The sequence below is a fragment of the Malaclemys terrapin genome, chromosome 3, assembly GCF_027887155.1.
Source record: "Malaclemys terrapin pileata isolate rMalTer1 chromosome 3, rMalTer1.hap1, whole genome shotgun sequence".
Taxonomy (NCBI): domain Eukaryota; kingdom Metazoa; phylum Chordata; order Testudines; family Emydidae; genus Malaclemys; species Malaclemys terrapin.
Genome location: NC_071507.1, coordinates 152,117,448 through 152,141,667, shown reverse-complemented (window position 1 = coordinate 152,141,667; position 24,220 = coordinate 152,117,448). Strand labels below are relative to the sequence as shown.

Below are 24,220 nucleotides of genomic sequence, written 5' to 3'. Positions count from 1 at the left end.
GACTGTGTTCTTGGATCATCTCGTCCCTTCCTGCTTGGATGGAAGGGCTTTGGGGTTCTGCTCTGATGCTGTCTGAAGCAGAAGCCATCAGAGCAGAGTCAAGGGAGGGGTGCTGCTGGGGTGGGACTCTGACTGAGGAAAGAGAGTTTTCTATTCTCCTCCGCTTGCTTTGAGAAGCCAGCTTTTGATGGATAAATGGGGGGGTGGGGGAGTGTTGCTATCCTGAGGGCCCCCTGTACCTTTGCCAGGAGTTTCTTCTCCGAGAGACAGCAGCTGCAACAGTCTTGTTTCACTCCCACCCCTAAATAAAATTCTGTTGTCCAGCTATTCTTAAAGGAGGACAGGAGACACTTGATATGGTTTTAATCAGGCCACAACTTCATTATTAGATGTCTGAGACTACCTGGCAGATAAACCTATACAGGTAACTCCATGTTCATTCAATAGCTGTCCAGAGGCTTCCTCCAGCCCCCCTTCATTTTCCATCCAGGTGCTCCAGCTAACCTTTGCTGGGACCTTACCATTCCCCCCCCCTCCAATGAGAGATACAGTGTGCTATAAGGAAGGGGGTTTGGCTCCCTCCCCTCTCCCCCTCCTTTAACCAATACCTCCTTTTAAAATCCTTTACAAAGCCATTTATCTGGTCACGGTATCCCTTCCCTATGGAGTACCTGCCCTGGGCATCCGGCCCACATGTACATAACGCGATGCAACATCATAGCCTAACTCCCTTTCCTACTCACCATAACAAAGCCCTCCCTGAACCCACTGTGGGGAAGGAGAAAAACCTCTCCACTCAACCTAGGCCAATCTGATGGTGAGGGAAAAATTCCTTCCCAGCCCCCCTGGAAAGAAGCAGCTAGTGCAATGCAGCAGGTCCTGACCAAACCTGGTATTTTGCCATCTCAAGGGGAGGGGAGGGGAGGGAAGGTGGGTGCCGCTTAGCTTGGTCTGGGGAAAAGGGGCTGCGCCTACCAGGCTTGCCCCTATTCAACTCCCCAGGCCTTCTGGTACCTGGGGATGAGTCAGCATCACCACGCTGACCCATTCCTCTTTTTGCAGCAGTTTCTGAGCCCCTCTCCCTCCCCATCCTCCACCCCCATAAAGCGCTATTCCCCTTTCCCTGGCAAGCTGGATAATGCCTCTCCCTGCTTAAGGTGCACTGCAGTCATTTCGGAAAGCACTATACAACTCTTGTTTATTTATCTCTAGTGGCAGGTCCCATGAGAACTACAAACTTATCAATGAGTAATATAGGCGTCTTAAGGGGGAGCCTGTTGCAGTTACTACCACGGAAGAAGATTAAGAATTTAAAGAACCTTTATTTGATATGCTCTTGCAATAAGTTCACCCATTTACAGAAGTCCTCATCAAAATCCATACCTGCTGCCAGCTGTCTAATATAACATCCACTGGAAAGGAATGGATAGATCCATAGAAGTTCCTACTATCCCCATGCCTGAAATAATCTACAATTATTAACTGCATCTGATCATACCCCTACAAATTGTTACTAGTTATTTATTTGTATTATGGTAGCACCCAAATCAATACTGGATATTCCTGGTCATAACCTTCATAATCTTTGTTCAGGAGTTTCAGATGTTATTTTTAAATTATTATGAAGGAGCAATAACAGAGAGTCTTTAGATTTAGGAAAGTGAATCATGACCTCATATAAAATTCCAGCTGGAGGATTGTTCAGCAACAAGTTGTGATATATTTCCAACAGAACTGGGATTGTCTGCACTGCTATTTTTTTTTTTAAATAAAAAATTACTGGGGAAAGCTATCTAGCCTGGTGTCATAATTCTGACTGCTGTGAATTCAGGTATCATTATCTGATTCTCAGTGAAATAGGTCTCTCAGTGTTATATTCCATCCATTTGTTTATAAAGAAGATGTGGTAATCTCCATGTTCATATACATAATCTAGTATCTCTTTCAAAAATCTTTTCTAGAGGAATACATTTTTCTGTAAATGTGTCAAAAATATCATTAATTATGAGAATATTAATACCTTACCAGTATGATTTATTTTTCAATTTGAGGAAATAATTAGAATTGTATTCCATATGTATTTGCTATTTTATATTCAATGCATGGGTGTGTTTTATATCACTATTTTCAATAGGCCAAATCTTGAGGTCCTTGATAGGCAAACTTTGACTGAATGAAGACAGAGTAAATATTGAGCAAGAACTTTAAGATTTGACCTACAATCCAAATTCACTTCCCTTTCTGCCTCTGGATTTCATTAGTGCATCTCCTATAACAGGTTTCAGGGGGGTAGCCGTGTTAATCTGTATCAGCAAAAACAACGAGGAGTCCTGTGGCACCTCAGAGACTAACAAATTTATTTGGGCATAAGCTTTTGTGGGCTATAACCTACTTCATAGCCCATGAAAATTTATTCCCAAATAAATTTGTTAGTCTCTAAGGTGCCACAAGGACTTCTCATTGTTTCTCCTATAACATTGTATGTTGTCTCTGGGTCTGTCTACACTGCAGTTAAAAACCTGCAGCTGGCCCATGACCCTAACTCTGGCTTGTGGGGCTCATGCTAAGGGGCTTTTTAACTACAGTGTAGGCTTATGCTGGGGCCCAGGCTCTAGGACCCTGCAAAGTGGAAGGGTCCCAGAGTTTGGGCTGCATCCTGAGCCCGAATGTCTACACCACAATTAAACAACCCCTTAGCCCGAGCCCAGTGAACCCAAGTCAACTGGCACAGGCCAGCTGCAGGCGTCTAGTCGCAGTGTAGACATACCCTCTGATAACTAAGCCGTGATGGTCCTGCATCCTTACAGTGCTTTGGCTTTTGTAATGTCCTCAACTCTTTCAAGAGAAACACAGAATCCTTTCTGTGTACAAGAAATAAGAGGAATTTTATTTTCAATTATTTTGTTTTAAATTATATTGTATTTATTTGTAATTTGGAAGTCTACACATAAATTCTACTAATGATATGAGATATTAAATAGTTTTATTGTTCTTTCCTTTTAAGAAAAACAATTCAGTTCACCTTTAACATATTTTGTTGCATCAAAATCAGGCCTGTAGTTCCAGATGCAAATTTAAATCTCACATGTGGATTGCAAGCCGCGATTTTGATTTCCCTGGTTTATTATATTACATAAATATTGCTTATGATATACCAGTTTCCATAGTGAAATTTATAGTTTAATGACAATATAAAGCATGAAAGTAATTGATCATTTTGCCACCTTGCATAATTTTTATATCTTTTCTCTCTCTGTTACCATAGTACTTCATATGATTCTTTGATTCTTTTTAAATGATGCATCTTCATGAACTTTAGCTTCACTTTGGTGTCAATAACAATAAGGAGATTCTGGGACTTCTCTTTGTGATTTCCACTGAAGTGCAGATACTCACAAAAATCACTAAAGGAACATACTGTTATCACAATCATGTTTATTAAAGATAGAAATGATTAATTTACAGTAGCTATATTGTTGGCTGTAGCACTTGGCTCTTGTAATATACTGCTGGTTGCAATAATGGAATAAGTAGACTGTAAAATAGAAATGGTTAGAAAGGAGATTTTGATAACTGATTAACACATTTTCTATTTCTGTAAGGGGATGTACAACAAAATATTGCAATCAAAAAGCTTTAGATCAGAATTTACATTTGTATAAACTTAATATTTTAGTGGACAAATATTTTTCTTTTCACCAAAATGATGAGTTGATGCTCCTTACACTGTATTCGCTAGAGCATAAAACTACATTTATAACTCCCCACCACTCCTCAGCGCACACAGTCTTGTCTGGGTTCAAAAAAATGGAGGTTCTATAATTCCATTTTTATTATCATGCTGCCATGTTTTAATAAATACCTACTTCAAGAACTAGAAGATTGCCATAGCAATGTAATTTGATAAAGAATCCTGTCAATTTTTAATATTAAAATCTCTAAAGTAACTTCAAAATTATGAAAAAAAAAAAAGACAAAATTAGATGTCCACTTAAAAGTATTATCTGAATATATAGTTGTCATAGGTACTTTATTGCTTACATTTTAGAGCAGCATTGTAATTTGTTTTGGTTTGAACACTATCAAGACAGCTATTTCAGTGTGAGCTTTCTGGTTTCTTTTTTTTACGTTTTCATTTGCATATCATTTGCATAACTCATGTCATCTAATGCTTCATATTTATATCTGTTTCACTCACCATCCATCCTGTCTGTGCAGTGAGCTTCTTATGCTGCCCAGAGCAAAACGAGGAAGAAGTGCAGAGTGCCTACATACCACCAGGTAAATACAGGAATTCAATGACCATGATTTCTTATGGTTAGTTTCTGTGTACTTCACTAGCCCAATCATTTCCTTTAGCTTTATTAATATTACAGTAAGTAATGGACACTGTTTTCTTAACACGTAACTGAATTGTCATTTAATTATTTTCTTTTTTAAAAAGAACTGATCAAGATTTTTACATATGTTTGTTTACTTTGATAGTTATGATTAGAGTAGTTGAAAGCCTAGTGGTAAAATGAGTGTCAACAGTCACATTTGAAATTAAATAATACAGATATTTTTGCAGCATATAATTTTGTGGTAAATTACCTGTCTAGTCAGAAAAGGCCTGATTTTCAAATGCACGGCAGTATTATTGTGGTTTTATAAAGTTTCTTGTGTTTTTTTGGATTTTTTATGGTTGTTTGATTTCTTTCCTTTGTTATTATGTAAAATTAATAAATACTTCTTGTGTTTTGACAACAAACTTGAAGAAAATTCCTCAGAAGATCACATGACTAGATAAACAAAGGTTGCATATCATTGTGCTTCACCTTATAACTCTCACTTGGGTATGTCTACACTGCAAAAAAAATACCAGTGACAGTAAGTCTTAGTGCACAGGTCTACAGACTTGGACTCACATGGCTTGCACTATGGCACTACAGTTAGCAGCGTAGATGTTTCTGCTTAGGCTCTGAAACCTGGCAACTCGGTGGGTCTCAGAGCCTGAGCTCCAGCCCGAGTGGGAATGTCGATTCTGCTATTTTGTAATGGAGCATGAGCCCTGCAAGCCCAAGTCTGTGGAGCCAAGTCTGTAAATCCAGGCTTTGAAACTTGCTGATGTGGTCTGTGTGGTTGGTTGGTTGGTTGGTTGGTTTTTGCAGAGTAGATGTATCCATTGTTTCCTACCTTCCATTTAGAATTTCAGTTTTGGCTTTGTCTGTGCTGGGCCCTGCTAGGGCATTTCCCACCTTTGAATTGATAAATGCGCTATATTCTGTGAGGACTCCAAATCCCAGAGACTGCAATACTCCACATTGACTCCAGGCTCCAGTAGGTCCTACAGCACTCAAGAACTCAAGAAGAAAGGACACAGCACTAGTGTGGGGCTGAACCCCAAATTTAAATTATTCTGTAGGGAGACGGACCTTCAGTGAAGTAATGGGACTGCTTACGTGTTTAAGTTAAACATATAAGTAAATATTTGTAGGATGAGGGCTTGTACCATCTGAATTAATTTTTAATGCTTTTGCAACCTGAGGCAATATTTCATACCTCAGAGAAGACACATCTTTAATTTTGGTATCTCCCTGGATTCCCATTTGGAAGATTTTGTTTAATTAAAATTTTTTAAATCCGGAAACTACTCTTTAGAGCCTAATTAGAGCATACTGGTGATGAGAGTACACAGGCTACCTGATAGCAGTTAGAAATCCCTGAAACTTCTTTTTACATTTTAAACTGGAAGCCATTTATTCTGAATCCATGTAATAAGGAATGACTTCATGCCATTTAGCAGACAGTGCAAACATTTTACTTTCTAAACAAATAAGTCCATAAATCAAAAGGTTAGATACTTTGGCAATGTGTCATACTGTATCTGCTGAGAGTTTGTTTTATGTACTCGTTGTCTACTCAGACTCTGGTGTAACACAATGGTGAATCACATTAACTGATGCACCATTGTGTTACACCAGATTTACACCAATTCATTATTGTAATCTCAATGGAATTACACTGATATAAAATTTGAGTAACACCCTGGTGAATCGGGTGCTTGATTTCCAATTTCCCTGGGATAAGAAATATCTGTGGCCATATTGGAAAACTGTGTCTTTCTATGTATTCAGCTTGAATCCTATAGCTCATTATGCACTGTATAGACAGAAAGATCTAAGGACCAGATTTAATGGAGGACACTGATTTACAGCAACTGGGAATCTGGGGAGAGTCTCTAGCAGAGATGGGCCAAAACTGAACTTTTTACATTATCTAACGCCCAAACCCATGGTGAGCTTTTGTGGTTGGTATAAGAAGGAACCAGGATTAAACCACCCCATGGGAGCCCTACACCTAAAGTTTCCCATCTCATTTCAACCCTTGTTTCCACATATTGCTAAAGGTTGGGTCCAGATACATCTTCACTCTGACACCCTTTCCTAAATTTTGGAGCTTTCAAAAATATGGAATCCTGATGTGAACCATTCTTGGGTTTGGAAAAACAAAACCTACCCAATCAATTTTTGTGAAAGAAAAACAAAACCCAATCTCACCAGCCTACTTCTGGTCATATACCACAGAAATTAAATAAAAATCTGGAAAAAACATTGACTTAAGTGTAAAAATTTAAGAAAAAGTGTAGTCACAGTTTATTCCCATGCTTTTGTTACATTAGATCAGGGATCGGCAACCTTTGGCATGCGGGCCAGTTTGTTTACCTGCCGCGTCCGCAGGTTCGACTGATTGCGGCTCCCACTGGCTGTGATTCGCCGCTCCAGGCCAATGGAGGCTGTGGGAAGCGGTGCGGGCTGTGGGAGCCGCAATCAGCCGAACCTGCAGACGTGGCAGGTAAACAAACCGGCCTGGCCCGCCAGGGTGCTTACCTTGCTGGGCCGCATGCCAAAGGTTGCCGATCCCTGCATTAGATAGTGATCACTTTAATTCAGATCTAAAATTTGTCTAAACAAATTGGTTATTAGTAAGCAAAGAAAAATATTTTTCTGATCTAATTTTAAGAGTACTGAGGCATTTTCAATTTTATTTTATTTTTGTTAGGATAAATTGGCAGCACTTTCTACAATCTTTGTATATCTATTTCTATTTCTCCTCTTCTGGTGACATTTATAAATATAAGTGTCATTGTGTGCAATCAACTCTTTTGTAGATGGTACAGTTATGAGAACTAAGGAAAACATGTATGTACTTTTCTACTCACAAACTGTTCGTTAGTAAAAGTTTAGGTCAGTACTCTCTAAATTTTACTTAATCTTAGAAATTAGGATTGGAAAAGACCCTGTAAAACCATGCAGTCCAATGCACTACTGGTCTGCAGGATTGTTCCCTACACAATTATTTTCACAAATTTGTCCAGGATAGTTTTAATTGTCCAGATCTCATCAATGATAGTGGAGGGATGAACTTATGGTTAGGTTCTGTTACACTGTATAATACTTAGAAAGTATTATATAGTTTACAAGAACTTCAGCATCAGTGCAACTGTTCCATTAAAGTTCATTTCAAATTTAAACTATTATCATTAGAAAAGAACGGCAGGCTAACTTTCTGTGACTGAGGAAGCCCGTGCTTCAGTGTTTCAACATTTAATAAATCATTTCAGTCCCTGCTTCTCTGTTGTTCCTGGCCCCCTTTCTTTTTATGTCCGCTTCATGGGACCATGCAGCTCCTGTTCCTTCACGTCCCTCTTCTGGCCTTTCTTTTTTCAGCTCCCACTTCTGCATCTCTTTGTCTCTTTCTGAGTCTGTATTTTCTCCTTTCCCCTTACAGATCATCAATTACTTTAAAATGGCTGAGTTACAAATATTTGAAATTCTCACTTAGTTCTTATATGAAACACAGTATGGTGACTTTTATCTGGCCCCTAGTGTAGTTTTAATTATAGCACAAAGCCTCAACACAATTTAGCATGATCAACAGTATTCTTTTGCTCACAAGTGGGATACAGGTCAGAATGGAGGTGCTCTCATGTAATTTCACACAGCACTTGCCTATGTTATGCCTTGCTCTCGTCACTGTTGTTTCCTCACTTTCAAGTTCAATACCAAATACACCGATTTAAAAAAAAATAAAATTGGAAACTGTACTAATGGTATAGTACTTTTAATAATGTATTTGATATGTATATTTATCATACTCTGCAGTAATATAATGGAGTTATGAAATATGACAATATCCATTGACTAGCTTATTTATTGCTGAATGTACTTGGTACGGTGGGTTAACTCTATAGTAGATGCTCCGCAACGTGCTAGGTGGTCACTCTGAAGTACTGTTATCAATACAATGAAGACACATTGTTATGCATGGAAGCTAGCCCACCACACAGCAGTAGAAGTATAATAATGGCTACCATAGATTGGTTGCTAAAATGAGTTACAAGACTTATGGGGCTGATCCAACTCCCATTAAATTCAGAGTCCAAAAAAGACTAATGGCTTGGATGCCATTGTCTCATATGCCCACTCAACAAGTTATTGGGCATCTATGTTGTTTGGCATTGTTTCTGCACACTCATTTACATTGGTGTAACTATAAAGTTTAGGCATGCTGTGGGCATAGTGCTGTAGTAATACATTCTTATCTTCTAGACATCTTATTGTATTGCGTCGTATTTATTATTATTGATAGTTTTAGTTTAGAGTATAGTGTGTATGTGACATTAATTAGAGATGGTCCAAGATTTAAAATCAGGATTCAGATTCAGAATCCCTCACATATGGAGGTGTTCAGATACAGGGATACAGATGCACCCAGCTCTAAATCCCTGGAGTCAAGGAATGCTATTGAAAGGAATCACACCTGGAGGTGGCAAGGACCTCCAGGGTGTGTATTCTTCTGCTCGTCCCACTAAAGCTCTACCTTGGTGGAATGTGTGGACACTCCATCAAAGTTTCAGTTTTAATTCCAGTTAACTGCATTATGTGGGACAGAGTTCAATTTGGGTGGTCACGTTCTTCCTTTACATTTCTCCTGGAGTTTCATTTTGATAGGGTAGTCCACACTCCTAGTTCTAAAATGTTATGTACTGTGGCCTTGGTTTATGATGTAAACAATTCTCATCCAAAGGTATGCTTATGCTTCAAACTGGAGGTGTAATTACTAGCTTGAGAAGACATATGTATGCTACCTCAATCAGAATAGAAGTGTAGCCTCAGTGATGTGAGCAGCAGGAGAATCTACCTGCACTTTGGTTGGCTAGCCTACCCTGGCCCTGTGACTACACTTCTGTTTTTAGCATGCTAGCGCGATCAGAGCTAACGTGGGTATGTCTCCTCAAGCTGGAAATTACACTTCCAGATCTGTGTAGATATACACTAACACCACAGAGGTGCTTGATGATGGATAAACCAATTCCTATAGTTTTTAAAATTAGCTCACCATTATTAATGCCGTTTAACTTAATGTGATCTGTGGACAGATTCACAAAAGGACATTTAGGTGCTACTGGCATTCTTAAACCCCCCTCAGTTGCCACCTAATCTTGTAGGTGCCTAAACTCATTGGCACCTACATTTTTGTTGTGAAAGGTGCCTCTGCACCTATGTTTCTGCCTCTGAGAATGTGCACTGTTGCATCATTCTAGACATCCAGATGCCTTAAGCCCCAGCATGATCCACCAACGAGAAGATAGATGTTCTCCTGCCAATCTCACCTGTGAGGCTCGATCTGGTAGGCAAGCTCTGAGCTTGCTAACTAGATCAGGGCCCTTTCAAATTCCTGGGGTGGGGGAAGGAAGGGCTGGTCTCTATTTCATAACTTTTAGCCCAGTAGTTAGAATGATCACCTGGGAAGTGGGAGACCTGGGTTTAATTTCCTCTTCTACTTGATTGGGAGAAAGGATTTGAACATGAGGTCTCCCTGCCCCACCTCAGGTGATGTTGGCTTAGCTACTGAGCTATGGGATATTCTTATATGTGGCTCCCTCCATCTTTCCTCTTGAAGCTGTTCCACTTTTGATTAAATACTTAAATAGTCATTGGGCCAGAGAAAGGGAGTGTATGTGAGAACAACTCTATGACTGGTGTTTAGGGCTTTCACATGGGAGGTGGAAGACTTAGGATCCAGCCCCCCCTGCTCCAATAGCTCTCTAATTATTTATCCAAAGTGGGACAGCATCAACAGTGGAGACTGAAGGAACCACACACCAGAATATCCCTAAGCCCAGTGGTTTGGGCAACCTTATGAGCAGTGGGAAGTCCCCTGTTTAAATCCTGTCTCCTCATCAAACATGGGGGTATTGAACCTGGGTCTCCTACATCCCAACAGAGTGTTCTAACCTCTGGGCTAAAAGTAAGCACTGGCATCACCACCACTGGTGGCATTTCTTGCAAGAAATAGCTTAGACACCTGACGAGAGGCAGGGCTCAGGACACACCCTCTCATCACCATCTCATTGATTAGCTTAGACAGCCCCTGGCCTAGTTTGCTGCCTTTTGTGACTCTTATGTTTAGGGTCCTATCGCTCCCCATATAGGGAACCTAGGTGCCTAACTCAGGCATTGTGAATACAAGTGGACTTTCTAGGCACCTAAAAGTTAGGCGCCATAGTACTCAGCATAGCAATGCCTAAAGTCCCATTGTGAACCTGGCCCCTAGTATACCACCTCTAAAGGACTTTAATTCATGACATTTTTGAATACTAATGCAACTGTGGTTTAGATTGTGATATTGTATATAGAAGTGAAGGCTTTTAATATATCGTATAGATAACTAGAAGGGATCATTAAATCACACAGGGTAGATTAAAATAAAGTAGTATTGACATAAAAATAGCAAGGTAAATACCAACTTCATGTTTTACAACAGCTTATACATTTTAATCAAAAATTGAAAAGATTCCAAGGTATTTAGTTCCAGAGGAAAATTCAGACCTCTGATGTTACTCTAAATTTACTTATGTGAGTAGGTTTACTGAGTTTACATGCATAGGAGATCTGGTCCTGAAATTATATGTTGGTTGAACAGAGAAAAGGATACATTGAGAAATCTATGCATATAGCAGTTCAAACTTGCTATAGTATTATGCACATTACATAGTCTTCATTCTAGTTAACATTGTTCTACCTTTACCTATATTTCCATTTCTGGCATGCTTTGTTTTTGTTTTTGTTTTCTTCTGTTCTGCCACATGCAAGAAATTCTGTTAGGCACTATAAAACATTACCACCCAAGATGCCTTTACTAGAGAATGGTTCTCACTGGAATATTTACAGGTAAGTAAGTATTCACTTAAATTATTTAAACAAACATACACATTATAATAATATAGTGGTACTTTCTAGAAAACTTTAACAGATAAAAACATACACTTATAAACATAACTAGATTCAAGTATCTAAAATTAATTCTTACATAAGTGTCAAACACCTGCAACCTCTGTATTGTCTAGAATTCTTGTATCATTAAACTCTACTGAAATGTCAGTATTGGAGTTAAGTAGTATTACAGTTTTCTTTTCCTTATGTCTCATTTCTTTCTTTATATGTATGGTTTTGATTACATGTGAAATTAAATTTTATTTTTGTTTTAAATAATTTTAATTTATAAAGCTCAACTCTGCCTGCATGTGCTAAAACCAAATCAGTGATTAGACAGGATATTTCGCTTCTTCGTGATTGCCTTAATGCACAAATACCGAGATTTACAGATGAACTATTGGTTAGGTAAGAACTGAGTAGAAGTGCCCCTTCCTGTTTAGAATGTAATATGGTTTTCTAAAGTAAATTAGCTTCACTCTAAAGTACTTTCACTTGAAATGTACTGTATCCTGTCCTTCTGTATAGCAGTTGTTACTAGTAATAAATATTTAGATGTATTGTTTTAGTATTTCCCGTTCCACTTTCTCATAAGTATATATTGTTTAGTCTCATTTTATGGTCTTAGATACTTGAGATTTTTTATGCAAACAAGTTCAAACATAATCTTTCATTTGGTTTTATTTTTTAAACAAATATTTGCATTGTCATCTAGTCAGCTCTTTTACATCTTTATTAATTAAATCATTGTGATACCACATTTTTATGTAAAGAGAACATTATTTTATTATTTAATATCTAACATTGTGTTCCTTTCTTTGTTTTCTTTTTCTTTCTCTTCTACCATTGGATGCAATGCACTGGCACTAGTGAACTACAGCCCTCCCTTGACAGGGCTAGGAGTGCTAGTACCAACTGCTTGAGACCAGATACTAGTTTGCATTCACCAGAACGAGAAAGGTATAAAGTAAAGACTTATGAATTTCTTGTCATTGTGCTGGTGAACTTTGTCAATTTTGTTTGTTTCTCCATATGAGTCTTCTACATGTCTGTACATTCATATCCGCTTTGGTATTTGTAGACATTTTTGCCCCTATACTCATATATGCCATGCAAATTGTGTGTTGCAGTTTATAATTGCTTCTGGCTTCTTCTTTCCCTGTTTTTAGTTCAAGCTGATGTTATTGTTTACAAAAGTCCTCAGTATGCTGATAATAACACTGCAGTGTTAAGTGAGGTGAAGGAGCACCACTTGATTGTTAATCTTCATTATCATCTGCTAAAATGTATTACTTTTATTTCTTACCCATTCTGCAGATTGCAAATGAGATGGTGACATAAAATTTACAAATTATATGAATTAGGATGCAAATCGTGAGATCAAACTCTTATTTTTCAAATCAAAATTGTAATGTGTATAACAGTATATACATTAATTTCCACAAACCAACCAACCAACTACATTATTTTGTTAATCTAATCTGCCATATCTATTGCTGTTTGTTTAAATTGTAAAGAAAAACAATTTAATTATTTTTGCACTATATAACACCGTATTTAGTTTACATACATTTAGCAACATTTTCAGCAATTTAAATGAAATCTAGTTGCACTTGTTATGTTGAACAGAAACATTTAATGGATGCTTTCTGAACTTTCACCTTTAAAGCTAGTGTAGTTCAAAGTCACAGGAAAACCAAATACTATGGACAGATTTTGTAATTAGATGTGAGTATGTCTTAACAAGGAATTTTTGAATGTTTGCAGTATTTTTGTCTAAGAATTCTTGTTTTTGTAAAGTGAAATCCTGACCCCCCCCCAATGACGTGAAAAGTAAAACTCCCATTGGCTTCAGTAGAAGTAGGATTTAGCCCATGGTGTAAATACTCAAGTAATATGTAGGATAATAATGTGAATTTGCTCATCAATCAGTCCAGAAAAATTGGTTATTGAAATTATCACAGCACTGACCATTTTTGTTGTTGTTAAGTGATGAGAGGAGTAACAAGCAATCCATAACTAAGGCCTAGGATATTAATGTAAATTTTTTGTGTGTTTTTAGCAACAAAAATAGTCCAAAAAATAGTTACATTTTCAAAGTAGGACTTGTGGTTTGCTGTATTAATTTCAAGGAAAATCATGCCACTAAAACACTGTACATCATTTTGAAAATTCAGGGAACAATAGCTGGTAACCATTAAAACATCTAGTTATGGGGAAAAAATCTTAGCTGAAAATTAAACCCAACTTTGGGGCTATGTAGAAGCCTCATGTTTCCATGATGGGCAGGGTCCCCGAGGAGGCTAATATGAGGGGGAAAGGAGTCCAGGAGAGATGGCTTTTAAAGAAGATTTATTGTGGGCACAGGAATAAACCATCCCGATGTACAGAAAGAATAACAAATATGGCAGGTGACCAGCTTGGCTTAACAGACAAATCTTCGATGAGCTTAAACACAAAAAGGAAGCTTACAAGGAGTGGAAACTTGGACAGATGACTAGGGAGGAATATAAAAATATTGCTCGAGCGTGCAGGGGTGTAATCAGGAAGGCCAAATCACAATTGGAATTGCAGCAAGCAAGGGATGTGAAGGGTAACAAGAAGGGTTTATACAGGTATATTAGCAACAAGAAGAGGGTCATGGAACATGTGGGACCCTTACCGAATGGGAGAAGCAGCCTAGTGACAGATGATGTGGAAAAAGCTGAAGTACTCAATGCTTTTTTTGCCTCTGTCTTCAGTGGTGAAAGAACAGGTTAAGGAGTATTTAGTATATGGGTCTGTAACTAATGCATCTGAGGGTGCTGAGGGAGTTGGCTGATGTGATTGCAGAGCCATTGGCCATTATCTTTGAAAACTCATGGCAAACGTGGGAAGTCCCAGATGATTGGAAAAAGGCAAATATAGTGCCCATCTTTAAAAAAGGGAAGAAGGAGAGTTCAGGGAACTACAGACCGGTGAGCCTCACCTCAGTCCCTGGAAAAATCATGAAGCAGGTCTTCAAGCAGGTCCATTTTGAAGCATTTGGAGGAAGCAGGAAGATGATCAGGAAAAGTCAACATGAATTCACCAAGGGCAAGTCATGCCTGACCAACCTGATTGCCTTCTATGATGAGATAACTGGCTCTGTGAATATGGGGAAAGCGGTGCACATGATATATCTTGACTTTAGGAAAGCTTTTGATATGGTCTCCCACAGTATTCTTGCCAGCAAGTTAAAAAAGTATGGATTGGATGAATGGACTATAAGATGGATAGAAAGCTGGCTAGATTGTCGGGCTCAACGGGTAGTGATCAACGGCTCAATGGCGGCCGGTATTAAGCAGAGTGCCCCAGAGGTTGGTCCTAGGGCCAGTTTTTTTCAACATCTTCATTAATGATCTGGGTGATGGGATGGATTGCACCCTCAGCAAGTTTGCGGATGACACTAAGCTGGAGGAAGAGGTAGGTATGCTGGAGGGTAGGGATAGGGTCCAGAGTGACCTAGACAAATTGGAGGAGTGGGCCAAAAGAAATCTTATGTGGTTCAACAAGGACAAGTGCAGAGTCCTGCACTTAGGACAGAAGAATCCCATGCACTGCTACAGGCTGGGGACTGACTGGCTAGGCAGCAGTTCTGCAGAAAATGACCTGGGGGTTACAGTGGACGAGAAACTGGATATGAGTCAACAGTGTGCCCTTGTTGCCAAGAAGTCTAACAACATATTGGGCTGCATTAGAAGGAGCATTGCCAACAGATTGAGGGAAGTGATTATTCCCCTCTATTTGGCACTGGTGAGGACACCTCTGGAGTATTACATCCAGTTTTGGGCCCCCCACTACAGAAAGGATGTGGACAAATTGGAGAGAGTCCAGCAGAAGGCAACGGAAATGATTTAGGGGGCTGGGGCACAGGACTGACGAGGAGAGGCTGAGGGAACTGGGTTTATTTAGTCTGCAGAAGAGAAGAGTGAGGGGGGATTTGATAGCAGCCTTCAACAACCTGAAGTTTAGGGGGTTCCAAAGAGGATGGAGCTAGGCTGTTCTCAGGGGTGGCAGATGACAGAACAAGAAGCAATGGTCTCAAGTTGCAGTGGAGGAGGTCTAGGTTGGATATTAAGAAAAACTATTTCACTAGGTGGGTGGTGAAGCACTGGAATGGATTACTTAGGGAGGTGGTGGAATCTCCATCCTTAGAATTTTTTAAGGCCAAGCTTGACAAAGCCCTGGCTGGGATGATATAGTTGGGGTTGGTCCTGCTTTGAGCAGGAGGTTCGAATAGATGACCTGCTGAGGTCTCTTCCAACCCTAATCGTCTATGATTCTTGCCCATCAGGTTTTCTGCCTAGGTATGTAGTAGAAGTCCCATAGGATGGTTGTGGGTAGTTGTTTCTGTCCTATGGAATCTCTTGTGTGGGATGCCCACAGATTACAAATAGTATGATGGAATAGTATGATGCCTTTGTGGAAAATAATAAGATGACTTGGGCTGTGAATCCATTGACATACTGATGAGATACAGCTCTTTTAATCTGTCCAATTTTGAGAGCAAGATGCAAAAGTTGAATTTAAAATAACACAAAAGCAATTCTTTCGGGGATTTTTTTTGGGGGGGGGGGGGGGGGGGAGAATTTTCCAGGGATTTCAGACCTCATTATTTAAGGTAGCTGTCCACTCTGCTTCCAAGAGATTAGCAATCTATTAGCTATATTATACTTAATCCAGAGCCATATGTTGAATTTTTTTCTTATTTGCTTTGGTGGACTTTTTCTAGAATTTATTTTTAAGATTTTAATCAGCAGATACTAGTTACTCCATGTATTGAACCATGGTTGGTTTGTGACTATCATGTCACTGTTTCTGAAGTACATTCTCCTTTTATGGAGAAGTGTAAATAAGGAACTCCTGCGGTGGTATTCCAGATTTCCTTCACAGGAATTATAAATTGTGTTTGGGCTCCCTTTTGTCCCAGAAAATATAAAGTAAATGAAGTGTGAAATATGAAGTTAAAAGTGCCCGCACTTGCATTTTGAACAAGGTGATATGGGCTGTGTTTAGTGTACTGACAATAAAGCACTTTGTTTGCACATTAATGTTTTATTGGAAATAGTATTGAACTTTAAATTCTGCGCAGTATTGTACTTGTCACCTGAAATGCTACATCAGACATTTTTAGTTCCTTAACAATAGAATATAGACTAAAATGTTCAGTGGCCTAGCCTTACTGTACAATCAGGAGATTGTACTGGACTGTAGGAGAGTTTTTTATTATTCTTGTTTTTGAAAACTTTTTTTCAACATAAATTTGCAACGTTTCATACAGTGAAGTTAAGCTCTTCATATATTGTAACTTGGTTGCTCTATGAGCATCAGGATGCTGTATCTGTATAATTTAATCTTAACATAACTCCATTTGAACACTGTCAGGTGGAATGCTGGCACTGGCTTTCTGCCCAATCTTCCCATTAAAGGCGTCACTGCATGCCTTCCTCTTTACTTTATATGGCAATGGGTCAGTACAGATGGCAATCAGGACTTTACAGGACATGCCCAGAAAGCTTCCCTGTTCCTAAGGCTGCTTAAATAAATTGCTGTGCTGTGTTAGTGGTGGCAGAAAATGTTGAAATATACATTGCCATTCACTGCAACTTCATTTAAACAATTTGAATTGTATAAGAGCAAACTTTTTCATAGTTGACAGACAAGAACTACACAATTTGAAATTATTTGGGACGGGTCCTACTGGGAAACAATAAGGAAGACTGTTTAAAACACAGTTCCAGTGAATTGTAGGAGTGGGGAAGGGAAAGGAATGAGTTTGAGTGTCAGTGGATGAAACCAAGCCATTGAGCCTAACTGCAGATTTGAATAGAGCAGATTACCTAGCCATGGCCCAAGGTTAAGTTAGCTCCCTCTTTAAAAACTCCGGGCTAGCGAATGTACTTTGACTACATAATATATGATAGATAAATAGCTATAAATAAATAATTATAGTAATAATAATGCCGAGGGTTTCTTCAGCATTTGCTCCTCCACTGTAGGTAACTGAAGGCAGAACCTGCCTAGCTGAAAAATATGGATTCTGTGAATTAGGCCTCACCTATACTAGAAACGTCTGCCGGTATAGTGCTGTCACTTAGAGGTGTGATGATTTTTTTAAACACTTCTGTACCGGTAAATGTCTTCCCATAGATGCAGTTATACCATAACTACATAAAAGAGCTTTTGCTCAGGAAACCGATACAAACATTTCCGGCAAAAGCACTTTTTGGCCTGTATAAGCTGTGTCTACACTAAGAAGGTTTGCTAGTGTAACTATAGTGGCAAACCTTTTGTAGTGTAGACATAGGTAAAATTTTTGCTACATGTGAATAGCCTGGCTGTAGAGCCAAAATGCTGTCCACAGCTCTCTGTGGCACAGTGTGCTGTAGAATACGCCTGAAGACTTCAGCACTTATTTGTTAATACAATATTTTTACTATTAGTATTCATTTTGATTAAAATACCTGAGTGATTGAAGTTTCTATGAGACCTGCAAGACACGTAGGAATTTATATAGCAGACAATAACACCCTGAAACATAGATTAAAATGCTCCAGGGGGTGTCACCACCCCTTAGGCCTCATCTATACAGTGGTGTAATAGGGGAGTGATATCCAAAGTGCCCGACATGTCAGGAATGGTCTAACTATTACTTAGTCCAGCCTTGAGTGCAGGGGACTGGACTAGATGACCTATTGAGGTCACTTCCAGTTCTACACTTCTGTGATTCTATGCTGTGCATTTATTGGTCTGTATAGACCCTGCTGGTGTGCACTAAAGATTCCCTAGTGCACTTTAACATTGTGCTGTTTGAAACAGTACTATGTTTGAGCACACTAGGGAACCTTTAGTGTATACCAGCAAAGTCTACATGGACCAATTAATGTAAAGCACATTAGGGTGCATTAAAAATCCCACGCCCATAGTCCACATTATCTCACTGTATAGACAAGCCCTTTGTTTTAGTATACTTTTGTCATTGTTGATCGGCCTACTGGCCCTGTTTTTTTCACTCTGTCACTCCGAATTCTGGTTTTGGTTTGGTTTTTAGTGGACCATCTTATTTCTATCTATAGATTTCTCTGTTGCCAGACACTGTGGTATCTGTGACCCCAATTTAGGAAAGCACCTAAGCACATCCTTAGAGCACATGCTCGAGTGTGCTTTCCTGACTCAGAGCCTCACCACCCAACACATTGTACTACACTGAGAAGACACTAATCTTCATTTAGGTCAGTTAGTAATATTTTATTGATTATTAATTGGTAATGTTATGGCCAATGATTGTTATGCAGTAATACCTGGTGACAGTTTTTATTTACACTAAAGGAGCCCAGTCCTGCAAAGACTTAATACCAGTCATAGTTCCATTAGTAATGTTTGTAGGTTTTGGCCTTAAGTGATTATTTAATGCAGGTCTGAGCAAATAAACTTGGGAACAAATCAAAGTGATAGAATTAAGTAGAACACTCTGTATGTATATCTTACAACCAGGCTTTTCTATGTTCATATAGAAAAAGTAATAATATTGGCTGCTCTGAAATCATGACTTGATTGGGATTTTTGAGATGGTAATCTCTGGTGCCTTTATCTGGTCTCCATAACCTTATGAAATCCTAGGGTGTAGATATTTGATGAAATTCCCATGAATAGGTATTTATAAAATTGGAGCTATCATTTGTTCTTGACCTAATCGGCTCTATTCTGCTCCAGGATCACCATATTTTCATGTTTTTATAAAACCATTAATAAAATAAAACACCCTCTAGCATTAGGAAAGTAAGTGTGTTTATACTGCATGTTTGTTTAGAGTTGTTGTTTGAATGTGACTATTTGAATTAATTACATAACAGTATAACTGTTGTTAATATTAGGTATGCACTATATTGTTTTTTTCCTCTCTTTCAACCAGTGTAGAAGAGTACATTGTTGCATGTTTGTCTGAATTGTAATGTTGCACATGCTTTGTACAGTATATAACGGGTGGCCAAACATACTGGCCCTCCGAGCCACAAATGACAATCCTCAGAAGTTGAGAGTTCAGTTGAGAGCTGAGGCGCACCTGCCAGGGGTCAGGGCTCGGGGCTTCAGCCCCATGAGAGGCACCTTATGGGGCACGGGGCTAAAGTCCTAAGGCTCCCCTCCCCACTGGGCAGAAGCCCCTGCTGCACCATCCTGCTGCAAGGCAGAGATCCCAAGCTCTCCCCCAACCAGTCTGGTAGGTGGAGAATGTGGGGGGTCTGAGGAGCTGTGTGAGCCACTCTCTAACTGTAAAAGAGCCGCATGTGGTTCATGAGCCAGTTTGGCCACCCCGGTATATAAAGTTAAGCGGCATTGAAATTTACGGAACGAGAGCATGCTCTCAAAGTTCATAATGCATGATGACCAAAATTAGTAATGTTCTATAAAAATGCAATTTAATATTTGTAGAGGATATCAGCATATTAAGGGCTTTGACTGAGTGCACTGATGCATTAACATTTTCTTTAACCCTTGCTTTGGAGAGAAAAAGTAGATAACTACTAACAACCTATTCCCTTTGGAATCTTTTAAAAGAGCTACCTAAATGTGAAGTGATGCTAAATCTCCCTGAAACTTTTGTTATTTGCATGTTCCGTAAGTGAAACACTGTTTCTTAATATATGGACTGGAAGGTTGCCTCAGAAAGTGAATAGTTCATGTAAAATATTACTCTGCTAACGTAAATATATATATATTTTTTTTAAATGATTTCTTGCCTGTATTTTCAAAACTAAGTAGTGTTAGGTTTATACTATATTATCTTTCCATTGTGACTGAGCTGTTCTATTGTTCTAAATCAAATGAGCTTTTGAAAGAAAAAAACTACTAAAAATACAAATGTTCCCCATCCCACCTACCAACACTGATTAAAGATTTTTTTCTTTAATTTATAAAATCAATAGAAAGAGACTGGCATGAACTAATAAAACTTGGACTGCACATTTTTTAAATATAAAAGAAATTTTATAAATTTTCACTAGTCAAGGCACACAAATATATACTAATTAATTTCTTTACTAACATGCAAATTTACAATATTTACTAGAAATATAACATTATTAGCTTGACTATTAAATAAGGATATCATTTATTTAACCTTAGACTCAACAATAATAGTTAATACATTAAACTTCTTAAAATATTAATTATACTTAGCAAGATTTGTGAGAGCTTCTTGCTCCCAAGTGTCTTACCTTTTCGGACAAGTTAACTTCAATTTAATGAATCTCATCTCATCTCTTCTACTCGTCTCAGCTATAATTCCTTAATAAAGGAATTAAACTCAGAAGTCAATAGTGACTGATCCTGCCTTTTAAAAATGTGTTGTCTGTCTCTGTAACAGTGCTCAGCAACAAAAGAACCTGGGATGGATGGTGTCACAGGCTCTGCTTCTAGAAAATAGTCTTTGATGGGCATGTAATGTAAAGAGTAAAAACACGTGCTTGTCACCAAGGAAGCATTACCACTCTTGGAATATGTAATATCCTCCATTGCTGCATAACCCAAAAAACTTTCAGAGCTTCTGTGTGTTGGCAGCCCCAAAGAAAATTTTGGACTGCACAGAGCCCTTCCATTGCAGATTGAATAGGGGTCCCTACAAGCTGATGAGTAGAGCAGATAGTGACATAGGATGAGCTCTAGGAAAACAGATCACTTTATGCCCCACATTCTGCAGTTAGCAGTGTAACATGATGCTTTAATCCCCTTAAGGGTCTCTTTGTAATTTAAAACCACTTTTTTTAATGGAAAAATTTTGTTCAGTGCGAAGTTAATGGGGAAATAAACCCTTGGAAAAATGAAAGAGGAAAATAACAGCCAATCAACACCTGAAATGTTCTTCTAGTTTATAATTCCAACTTCTTATATGAATAACAGGTTTTTAGATTTTCTAGCATTTGAGGATGTTTGAAATACTGTATATGCCATGCAAATTATTTAAATCATTCTAAATTGTGCATGCTTGTACACTCATAATTGTTTGTATAGTGTACTGCTATATAGACAATATACCATAACAAACAACAACCATAAGAATAGTGTATCCAAATTTAAAAAAAAAATTAGAAACAAGAATTATTATATTAAAAACAATCAATTTCATTACTTTTTGGGGTACTTTTCCAGTCTCAATTCCCATACCTATTTAAATTTTTTCACTCACTAAATATTTTTTTCCTGTTTTATTGAATGGGCAAACAGGGGTAGATGGTCCCCCTCCCTAGAGAGGAGACGACCTACTAGTCCCAGGATTCATATCCAGCATGCATCTCCGGAGGATGACAGGTACTAGCCAACTCCTCCTAACTGAAAAGTGGCTTACTGCATCTTGCACTCTGAGAGAAGTATAACAAAGTTTTAAAAAGATCTTTAATAAACTTTAACTATGACAAAACCAAAGTAAAGTGTCAGCTCAAAGTACATCTCTGCATTTTGTCGAATTATTATAAAGCACCTAGGAATGTGCCCCAGTCAAGTCTTCTGATTGTGTGAACATTCCAAGGGATAGTTTCTGAAATCAAGATGGCTAATCTGATGTAGAAACTTCCATATTAATGGACTGTTTATTCTTTTTCCCCCCTATTTCTGTAAATGTAGTTTTTTTCCCCAGTGGTGCTTTATAATATATTAATATCTGTCAGGGAGCCTATTTTATCCTTTTTTTTTTTAAAAAAAAGCCTCAGTAGTGTTTCTTTCTCTGCAAAATGCTTATGAGGGGAAAAAAATCAGATACAGAGAGAGAGGTTCTGTGGTATATATTAATTGGTATATATAATAATTGGCACGGTTATGAAATTTATAAATTAAGGTTATCTTCAGGGGACAGGTTTTCCCTACAAGGTAGGTTTTGACCAATAAATACCAGTGCTTTGGATCCACTTTATATGCTGATTTGCCAGTTGTGATGAATGTAAACACCTTCCATTGTTTTGTTTCTTGCTCTGGTTTTCTTATCCAAATCAGTTTTGATGTCTTATTGTATTTGTAATAGTAACATTCTTCTCATATGTTGTCATTTCTTCTACTAGATCCACTTTTTAAATCAAAGCAGATATTAATTCAGCACTTTGAATGTAACGCAAGAGCAAGATTTATTTTCTACCCTTTAAACCCTGATATGTTATAGTAAATCCTCTCATTCTTAATTTTTAAAAAATGTTTGTGCAGCTCTTATGAGGTTTAACTCTCATGATTACGGTATACAAGTAACATTACAGTTTCTGTAGTGCTGGTATTCACTTTCTGCTTAAGAGCACTACATTTATGCCATAGTCTGTTTTGCCTTGCCTTGGAAATATTTCCACCAACTTTAGTGGGAACACTAATTGGCTTTTAGTTATACCTGGTTTCCATTTCTGTGTGCAATAGTATGTTTTTAAATTATCACATGAAGTTTTTTTTATTCCAAAACTGACTCCATCTTGCAGTCACTGCATACCTAAACATTTCATTGACTGTAGTACTGGGTCCAATGTGATCTCTGTTTTTGTATTTTGATACTTCCAAAAGGACATTATCAGCAAAGATAGAACAATTAGTAAACATAGTCCATATTTATGTAACCTACTGGAAGGTTTAGGTAAAGAATTAAGTAGAAGTTAGGGCCTAAGTTAGCCTAAGTATAGAGGAGTATGGAAAATTGGAGTTGCTAGTGTGAGAAAGTTGGAGATAAGTTGGAGACAGCAAGACAGGAAGTTTGAATTTAGCAAAGACATGATCTAGGGTTATGTTGCTGCGATGTTTTGGTTATAACTGGTTTGAGCAAGGTTTTTAATAAGTGTTTTGAGAATTTTGGAATGTTGTATTAACATGCTATCTATATTGATAGTATAGGAAGGATATTGATGTAGAAGTGAATTTAAATAATGTGTGAGGTAAGGAGCCAATAAGGAAATGGTGGAAATATAATTATGGTAACGGGTAGTTTAATGTTAATTAATATTATAATAGATTGAAAAAGACATAGCCTTGCAACATTGCAGGGGAACGTCAATTAACTGTTAGATTTCAGGATTATAAAGCTGTACTTCACACTGTTGTCAGTGAACTAATTACCCACTGATATACACTATTTCATCTTTGAACATATGTATAATTGTAGTATTGTGTAAGTAGTAATTGCATGCCTGTTTGCTTACCTAATCATTTTCCTTTTGAATAAAGTCTGCTTGTATTATTTAAAGTGTTGCCCAATGGTCCTCTACTAAACAAATTTTCTGTAATTACAGAATTTTCTATAGCCTGAAAACTCCCTGAAAACTAAGTTGGGGTTTATTACACCCTTATCCTTAGCAACTTAATATTAATTTGTAGTATTTCAAAATAAAGGTTACAAGAGGTTACACTTTCTAAACAATGGGCATTTTTGAGCAACTCTTTCCTCTCATTATAATAGCCCTTTGAAGTCCATGAAAAATCTCTCATTGACTTTGGTGGATCAGGCCCATCCTGTGTAGGGCTCCCGGGAGAAATCCTGACCCCATTAACATCACTGGTAGTTTTGCCACTGACTTCAGTGGAGCCAGCATTTCACCCTAATACTACAATCCTTACTTAATCATCTTTATTCTTGTTGTCATTGGGACAATGCCTGAGGACTTCAAGATTGTAACCATAGAGTGTACTCCCGTCATCTGTTTTTCCATCTTTGTTATAATCAGTATATTACATTAAACTGTCTGCATAAGAGGAAAATTGTTAAAAGCTTTTAAATCATAAAAAAATTGTAGTTTAATTCTCAGTTTGAGATGAGTGTCTTTCTATAGACATTGTAAGAAACAGTAAGAAGAAACATTTTTGTTTCTTTTCCTGTATGTCTAGCTGGTGTGATTTCCTGGCTGAGGTGCAGAAAAAGGCGCGCATTAATGCCATACCCTTTTGCTACTCAAATGCTGCTCATTTACACTCTCTTCTGTCTCCAT

At 38.0% G+C, this 24,220-nt stretch overlaps 1 protein-coding gene across 39 annotated transcripts in view; it reads left to right on the top strand.

Moving 5' to 3' along the window:
* RIMS1 (regulating synaptic membrane exocytosis 1) overlaps window positions 1-24,220 on the top strand; it is a 508,694-nt gene that overhangs the window by 329,380 nt on the left and 155,094 nt on the right. For 14 of the 39 annotated variants that reach the window (XM_054023385.1, XM_054023363.1, XM_054023353.1 and 11 more), the window contains 3 exons: window positions 4,219-4,281; window positions 12,129-12,218; window positions 21,501-21,584. The exons of 6 other annotated variants lie outside the window; for them this stretch is intronic. In XM_054023385.1, the coding sequence (XP_053879360.1) occupies window positions 4,219-4,281; window positions 12,129-12,218; window positions 21,501-21,584 (237 nt within the window). The remainder of the gene's footprint in view (window positions 1-4,218; window positions 4,282-12,128; window positions 12,219-21,500; window positions 21,585-24,220) is intronic. 19 more of the 39 variants (XM_054023387.1, XM_054023375.1, XM_054023369.1 and 16 more) reach the window with 2 other exon arrangements.